The 8,931-nt window shown below is 44.1% G+C and overlaps 1 protein-coding gene across 1 annotated transcript in view; it reads right to left on the bottom strand.

Annotated features, from left to right (window-relative positions):
- Positions 1-254: 254 nt before the first annotated feature.
- Positions 255-8,931, bottom strand: part of TBX15 (T-box 15) — a 124,699-nt gene continuing 116,022 nt past the window's right edge. The window contains exon 8 of the mRNA XM_003793815.1: positions 255-1,186. Coding sequence (XP_003793863.2) covers positions 402-1,186 — 785 coding nt within the window. The 3' untranslated portion in view covers positions 255-401. The remainder of the gene's footprint in view (positions 1,187-8,931) is intronic.

Raw genomic sequence — 8,931 nt, 5'->3', positions numbered from 1 at the left:
GATGTATGAATATCTATGTGTGCATGTGTGCATGTATGTATAGGTAGGTCTGTGTGTGTGTGACTTTTCATGGCTGCTACAAAAAGCATCTCCTTTAACATTATTATGAAATGATAATTCAGTCTCTTCCAAGGCCAGTCTGCAGCAGACAATGCTTTATAAAACTAAGGTTGGGAAGGCAGGAGAACAGCCACTGAGTTTGGATGATTCTACCGCAAGTATCCTTCAGTGGCTTAAAGGTGTCTTTGTTGTTCTTGGCTATGTGTTTTTCTCCTCCAAAAAAAAAAAAAAAAAAATACACAGTTCCTATTTTCCAAGGGCACTAGGCTCCAGAAGAGAAGGATCAGCCACGGAGACTCTGGGGCCTTGCCTGCCGTCAACTCCTTGGCTTGGACTGGCCTTTAAACCATGTGCACCGACATCTGGGAGGAGGAGCCTGGGACTGCCCCATACTGCCGGCCATCGCAGGTGCCGGCCGCCTGCTGATTGTTGGGCGAAGGGCTGATCACGTGCATGCCGTGCTCCATCCCCGAGGGCAGGTACTGCCTCTCCCCGAAGGCCCCGTTGGAAGGAGAAGAGCAGAGTAAAGTGCTTTGAGAGGCGCTCAGTTTTTCTGGGCTGGCAGCTAGCCTAGGGGAGGTGGGGAAATTGTATCCGTACAGGTTGTAGGGGTTGTGGAGGGAGAAGGCGTTGTAGGAGCTCTGCTGCATGTGGCCACCCCCGAACATGTGTGGCGATGAGGAGCTGGAAGCAGCATTGCCGGCTTGCATGACATACTGAAACTGGGAGGTGGGGAAGGACCCCAGCTGGCCGCCATAGGCTTCCATCTTGCCGTTGCCAGGCAGCGAGGGAGGAGTTGGTATTCCTGAGATCAGGGATGGAGTCCTCTGAGGCATGAAGGTTTCAGAGGGCTGAGCGGCTGAAGAGGTGCCACTCTGGAGCCTGTTGTAGCCACTGTCACTCAGCCCCGGGTAGCTCTGCAAGGCGGCCATGTTGCTCCGGGCACACGGTGGGTAATCAGAGAGGTTCAGATTACACAGCTGGCTCTCTCGACAGCCCACATTGAATGTGTTGGGGGCCAGATGAAAGGTTGGAGGAGAACAGGATGGAGATAAAAGATGAGAAGAAGCCGAAGGGGATGGTGTCCCGGTGCTGGAGGTGGTTGGGGAAGTGCCTGTGCTGCCCCCTGAAAAATAAAACAGGAAAACCATTGAAACAGAGGCCCCTGAAGGTTAGTCTGTCTTGGCCAAGTGCAAGCCATACGGAGGTGCCTTCAGAGGTCCACGATGGGCTGACTTCTGAAGAACCATCATCTCTTCTTAACTTAGCCAACTTGTGTTAAGTGATTCCACCTGCGCACACACAGGCAGGCACACACATGGAGACACAGGTGTGCACACACACACTTCAAAAGGGAGGACAAAGAAGGTAACAAAAATTAACACCAACTCTTTAAGTTTCTATCTGTTAGAGCTTTAGTAAGCCCTATATTAAAAACTAGTAATAAATCTTCCCATATTCACTTTGCCATTTTTCATTATCAAGTTCCCCTTCTAGTCTTGACCTCTGTGGTAAAATCCACTAGCTCAACTTTTCTCAAGGCAAACGCACTGAGTATATATTTTAATCAGGGTCTCTTGCCTATTTTGCAATTTTTAGTCTTCTAGACAAAAAAAATATCCAAATAGGACCCTAATTTCAGAGGAAGTGGGTCCTGGGACAGGGTGCCAAGTCAGGACCCAGGAATGGGAGGGCAGAGCAGAGGGGCCCCAGATATGGGGTGGGAACAGGCTCTCAGAAGGAAGGTTGCAGTTGGTCAGAAGAAATCCAGGCTAAGCCCAGATGAGACCACTGTGATCCAGAGGCTCTGCTGATCTCCCTTTATAAGATCCTGCCCACCCTCAAAGAATGGAACAAAAACTGTGAGTGGAGACTTCAGAGCACGAGAGCACAAGGGGCCACACAGGCCTTCCACCCATGTGAGAGTCGGGAGACCTGGATTCTACTCACAGCTCTGCTACACTAATTGCCCAAATGACCCTGGACCCATCCTCTATAGGTCATAGGCTACAAAATTCTTCATCTAGAGATGAGAAATTGAGTTAGATCAGTGGTTCTCAAACCAAGAGGACCCACCAGCTTTTAAAAATGCCGATGTTCAAAGAAAGCTCCTTAGACAAACTAGATGAGGATTCTGGGCATGGAAACTCCACGTTAGTATTATTTTTAAAGTTGCCTAAATGATTCCAATGTGGACCTAAGGTTGAGAACCAATGGTAAAACCCAAATTCCTCATCTCTAAGTACCCAGAGTAATAATTCCTAAACTTGAGTGTGCATGAGAGTCAGCTGGAGGCCTTGCTAAGACATAGGTCACTGACTCCATCCCCAAGGCTTCTGAGTCTGTAGGTCAGAAGAAGGGCAGTTCTAACAAGTTCTGGGGCAATGGTCCAGAGAACACACTGGGTTAAAGGACCTCCTGATCTGTATTTGAAAGAATTCACTTTTTGCTATGTGAATTTTGAAGTTAGACTGGTGGATGAAATACCAACAGACTGAGGGCCAGTTCAGTCCAAGCTACTTCAGATGTGTTCTTTAAGAAGACTCAAAGTGACCTTCACAAGCCTCCTCACTCCTGGAAGCAGGGGTGGAGCATGCACTTCCTCTCCCACCCAGTGGAAGTTAAAGGCCGGGGTGAGTGCCTAGCTGCTGGGCCCTTTAGAATGAGTGGCTGCTTTATCTTCCATAGGGAATCTCCACAATGGAATTCTTGCCATCAGAACAAGACTGGGACATGCCTGGAATTACTGAGACTTGTGGTCCCCCAAGGCATGTGACACCTTTAGTTTGCCCACAGCTTGTGTTGCAGCTCTTACAAGCTGAACACTATGAATAGGTGAAAGGGCATCGTGAGTGGAAAGGAGCAGGACTGAGGTTTTCATCTGTGAGGACAACATCCTGAGAGCCAGCAGGATTCCTACTGGTGTACAAAGAGACCAGCCATGACATGCTAGGGAGGGGTGGGCCCAGGTGTGTAAATTAAGCAACAGATGCCTCAAGAGGAGCCTAAAGTTAATTTTTCACAGGAAAAACGAAAGCCTCAGCCTACACCCACAGATATAGGTAATGGTATTGCAGAAATCAAATGTTATTACACTGCAATAGCTGTAGAAGTAGGAATTTGGCTCTTGTCAGAGTTAAATGTTTTCAAAACCTGACTAATATTATCTCCTCCACAGTCAACAGTATTTCCCCAAGGAACAATCAAGGTAGAATTGGGTGCAGATATAAATAGCTGCTGACTTTAGAGACATTTCAGGAATTTGTCCTTGCTCATTTCTAGCTCACAACTTAAATTCCTTTAAAAGTAAAAAGATCTTTATTCCACAATTTGGGATATGGCCAACATTGTGACTACCATTGGGGGAAGCCAGCCAACAGCTGGCCATCGTGGGGAGAACCCCACACTTGACATAGTCAAAGCCATCAACCTTTGTGCAGCTCATGACCCCAGCACAGGCCACCTCTTCATACTCCTCAACCACATTATGAAAGCCTGAAAGTAATGGGACTCAGTTTATGCCCTTCTCAGAATTAAATCTATGTCTAAGGATTAAAGTAACACAGGGTATACCGGCCAATTTACAAGTACTTCCCAAGGAATCATTTTAATATGATGAAGAAATTTGGGAAGGAGATGATTCTAGAAGGAGGAGACAAACATCTCAAAGCTTCTTGTTTTTGTAAAGCTGAAGAGCCGAGCCTCCAATGCCTTGCAGAAAACCTTGGGATTCATTTACTGTGAGCCTGCGGTTCCTCTTTGAGGCATCCTACACGTTTTCCCCCTTTTCCACTTTAAATGCCGTGAGCTCCACTGAAATAAGTAATGTGGCACAAACAGAGAAACCTGACTCCAGCTGTAAAGAGATTTGTGTTTTATGGGATGTATATCTGCTCTCCTCTCTTTGAAAGTCCATTCTTGCTCTCCCTGATCTGGTGTTTATGTGGTCCCCCAGGAGACCACCTGTTCAATGTGCTGTATTGTCCTGTTATAGGTACGTTCCAGCAGGCACCAGCCCCAGCCCTGCAGCAGGAAGTGCAAGACGGAGCAGATGACTTGCTACAACTCTAAATGGTTTTCTCTGATGGCCCAAGATGGAATGAATGGTACTGATTTAGGGCTTCAATTGGTTTCACTATAAAAAAAAAAAAAAAAAAGGGAACTATTAACAAGTTACAGGGATTTCTGCTGAGCAGATGAGAGGCACATGTTAAAAAGTTTGTAGTCAGCTTGCTTTGGCTTTTAAATAACATTCACTGAAAATGAGACTTGGTGGCCTGCTGAGCTTCAAGGGGTGGGAGTCTCCACAGGAACTGGTGTTTGAAGGGGAGGGCAGGTCTGTCCAAGAGAAGATCCCATTGCTTCCATTCACTTTGAAGAAATGCTCTTGTGCACTTGAAGTGCTCAACATACATAATAGCTATGTTTCAAGGTCCACATGGAGAGAAAGAAAAGGCTATGGTGTTCATTCTGCAGAGAAGCACACTGAGATACTGAGAAGTCTTTATTCTCTTGTGATCTAACAGCTTGTCAGCTGTTAAACAATATTGGGAGTGCCAGCCAAGTGCTAAATAAGCACAAGAGGGAACCCACCCTCCCTGCGCATTTCAACATGCGGCCTAGAGACGCTCATCATAGAGAAACCAGGGAGAAGCGCTTATCACAGAGAAACCAGGGAGAAGCGGGAGGCCAGGCTGCACCAGCACAGAAGTGTTAGAGATGCTTCTCAATCAAGTTGCCGCCCCTTCCCCTTCCTTCTGTCTGTACCTGCCAGGTCCTATGTACTCTAAGAGGCTTTAATAGATGAGTGTCTGGTTTCAATCCCAATCGTCCTTCTGATTATGGGAACTGAGCAAGTTAGCACTTCCAAGCCATGGGTTCTTTAACCATATGAATAATGTTGTAGTATCTACTTGGTAGGAATGCTTTGAGAAACAGATGAGATATTATACATATTATAAGGTGGTCATAATGGTACTTGACCAAACAAGGGGCTCATAATGGTACTTGACATGTAGGCATTAAACACTCTCTTCTCTGAGAAAAGAAGGGATGAAAGAGAAAGGAATCTTGGGGTACTTGAGTTCTAATGCAGACAGCTCTCAGGTGTTGGCCTCTGTCCTTGAGCTGAGCATTATGGCCTCTCCACGGTGGTGAACATGACATCACAACTGCTGTGTGCTCAATGTTACAGGCTAGCCATATATGACAGAGCCTTGGGCCAAATGGCAGCCATGGGCCCCCCTGGGCCATATTCCCAAAGCTCACTCCGGTTCCTCTCTGAATTATGTCTGTCCTTCCCCCAGCCCAGGCTAAAAGTGGGCTGCCCCATGGCTCCACGCCTCCTCAAGCCAAGCAGAGTGGAACTGACAACACAAACAGGTAGATTTGTTTCTTTCCCACTGTTGTGAAAGGTCTTAATTCTCTTCCAAGAGGAGATTAAAATGAAGTCCCCTAAGTAGTTTAAAACTCAGGAACATTTGGGTTCTAGGACCAATTTGCCACAGTACCCACTCTCCGAATGCTGTTTTACTCACAGACCAAAGTGAGGACATACACATTAAAATTCATATGTGACATTAACTTGCACCAATATTCAAGGCTAACAAGCAAAACAACCAAAAAGAATCCATGTTTAGCAGTGATCCCATACGAGGACAATAACCTAGAATTTACTGTGTACCATGAAGATAAGTTAAATGTGACCGTGAAAATCCTGAATACCAAACCTGCTGACTTTTGCATCTTTAAATTCATCACTTCCAGATTGTCATATGGGGGCTTTCACATACGGTTTCCTTTTGGATTTGTTTTGTTGTGCCTTCCCCCTCCCCCAAAGAAAAATTGTAAAACAGTAAGACAAAACCCTGTCTGGGCTAGTAAAGAATAAGTTTCCATGTAATTACTTGGTTCCACAAGCCAGATTCTTCTCTCCTACAACTCAATGGTGCCTGTCCTGAGCAGTGCTGATTCACTGTGTATCTTTGCGAAGCCTTCTTTGAGGCTTTCAAACAGGTAAGAGGCAAAATATCAGCATCCTCTAAACTTATCCCAGGGAATAAATCCAGAAGCCATAAATTTAATAAGCACAGCACTGTTCAGCTCAACTAAGTCATTCTTTGGTTGAGATGAGTACCCTTCTCATAATGCAAATGTGAACATTATAGTACAAATGGGAATTGTGTGGTTTCAATCTTAGAAAGATTCCTAATGCATCCTTCCCCATAAAATTTAAGAGTATGCATAGATACAAACTCCTGCTCTTTAAAATGGCTTTTAATATATTCACCCAGTTCTAATTCATCACCTTGGCCCTCATGCTCTGAATCTCTTTGCATCTTAGATGGCCATATTTACACCTACCACATTCCCTAGGTGGAGGGCCCACACTTCTTCACTTTCCATTAACTTATTTGTTTTCTCTGCTACTTGTCTTACTACCTCACTGTTGTGTACATCTGTTGTTAATGTCATACAGAATTAATCTGCCTCTCTCTGGCAACAGTACCCAGTTTTCCCACTGGAAAACACCCTTCTCCCTCTCTCACCCCTCACCAGGGAAGGCATGAGACAGGCCTGGACAATGAAAGTATCATATTCCGGCCACCACAGTAGCTGGTTCAGAGGTGACTCAATTAGAGTCAATGAAGCTCTTAGATTTAGCTGGAAATCTTAGGAGACGGTACTTGCCCTTTCTCATCAGATATAAACTTAAAATATATAGGGCCAGGGATGCTGGAAGCATGTTACTGCCATGGAGAGGCTGAGAATGAAGCCAGCATGGAGGAGGACAAAGTTGAGAGATGGAGCCAGACCCATGATCCTTTACAGGCCCCTGGATCAGGCTTTGCCTAAAATCAGATACGTGAATCTTCTCAGTTTCGTGAGCCAATGAGTTTCTGTCTTATTTTGCCATTTAGGTTGTATTTTACTTACCACACTAAGAATCCTAACTGATACATCTCCATATCTCTCTCTCTCTCTTTCATTCTACAGGTAATTCCAGTAAAATTCCTTCAGATAACTCTGAAGCTGAGCATATTGGAATACAGATGGAGGAGAGAGACTGAAATGAATGCAATGAGACTGAAATGAAACTATGGACCACTTCGTCAGAGCGAAGCTACAACTGACACCTTCTAAAATATCAGAGATCACCTACAAGTAGTAACAAGGGCTTTCCACTGTCTGGAGAGACATCTGGCTCAGCAGAAGGAGATCTGGTAAGATGCTGACCTCACTTCCAAAAACGTATAATGTTAAATAAGTAAAAGGAGCGGCCACTGTGGCCTCCTTCTGACATTGAGAACAGGCCAAACAACAAAGGGAAATGCTGGGGACTTTTGAAAAGATGGTTTTTCATATTAGCTTTCCCAACAACAAAAGAATATAATGTAGAGAATAGAAAAATAATAGCTGCTGGGCTTTTCAAAAAGATTTTGAAAAATTCAGGGCAAAGAAATACACGAATACATCAAAAGGAAATCTAAACCGTTATAGACTGTAGCATTTAAAAAAAACAGCTGTAACCTCACAAATTGCAAGAAGGTAAAAGAGGGGCAGCCAGCAACATAAAAGGCAGGTCATTTCAAAAACCAGGTATAAACTCAGAGATGGCAAGAAGAGAGGGGCAGCCAGAGACGTGAAAGTGGCTATTCTCTAATGGGCTTATGAAATGGGTTAGGTAAGACAAGGAATAGTATATTAAAAAAAGGCAGGAAAAGAACAATGGAATGATTTTGTGAGAATAACATTAGAAGAACATTAAGTGGAGTTTGTAGATTTCCTAATAGTGATACCCATGTTCTTTCTCCTACTGGATTTATTTCTTTTGAACAAGGAATAGTGCTTTAATTTTCTACTTTTGCCATTATTTGTCCCAAGAAGACTTAGCATTACCTGTAATAGCAAAACATAAAACAAAGGAAGGCAAAAACACTAATATTGATTAACCAGAGGGTGAATGAGTGATCCTTCCTTATTTCATACTTACTCCCCATCGCATGTGTACCAATACATGGTTACTTGAGACCAGAAATCATTCCCCCACCCCTTGATATCCTGGTTTTTTCTTACTTAAGAATTTTTTGACACTCTCTTTACTATCATTTTTGCAATACTTGTTTTCTTCCTAGTGACTATCTTTCTCTCTTTTTTCTTTTCTTCTCTAATTTCCCTCTCCTTCAAATTTTAGCCTAAAGTTGTCTCCATCTGATGAATTTTTACAGAACACACGGATGCTAGTTTATGCAGTGGTTCAACTGCTACTCAAGTACCAACTATATAAATTCAACTCGGGAGTGGTTCTATCCAGGGATTTAATCATGAAGGAAAAAATGGCGAGAAATTGTGTATGAGAGATATTAATGAAAGAATGACACAAATGAACAAGAGCATAGCACGCCTAAGGATGTGACGGTTAAGCTGAGACCTCAGAGGCAGGTGGCAATAATTAAGAAGACCTGGGCATGGAAGGGAGCCTTCCAGCGAAGGAACACGTGGCCAGCAGGAGTCACTTTGTGAAGTGGAAGTGGCATGATCGGTGCTTAAGAGCAGGGAGGAGGAGGGAAGGTGGCACCAGGTGGGGCTAGAGGAGTGACGACAGCAGTATTAGGAGTCAGAGGGAAGTCCTCACTTTCCTAAGCACTTTACATGTGTTATTTTATTTAATTCTCATTGTTATTCTCCCTATTTTAGAAGTGAGGCAGTGAAAGCCAGAAGCTGCAAAGCTGAGTAGCCACATTAAGGAATGGGCCTTTCATAAGGGAAAGCAACTGTGGCCACTGAAGGGTTTTAAGCGATTTGGGGGTAGGATATTGATGTAAAAGATGTATGTTTGTTTTTTTTTTTTCTTTCTTTTTTTTTTTTTTT

Source organism: Otolemur garnettii, unplaced genomic scaffold (genome assembly GCF_000181295.1).
Source record: "Otolemur garnettii isolate 467f Iridium unplaced genomic scaffold, OtoGar3 scaffold00073, whole genome shotgun sequence".
Classification (NCBI taxonomy): Eukaryota; Metazoa; Chordata; class Mammalia; order Primates; family Galagidae; genus Otolemur; species Otolemur garnettii.
The sequence above is the reverse complement of the archived record's forward strand: the minus strand, read 5'-3'. Positions and strand labels throughout refer to the sequence as shown.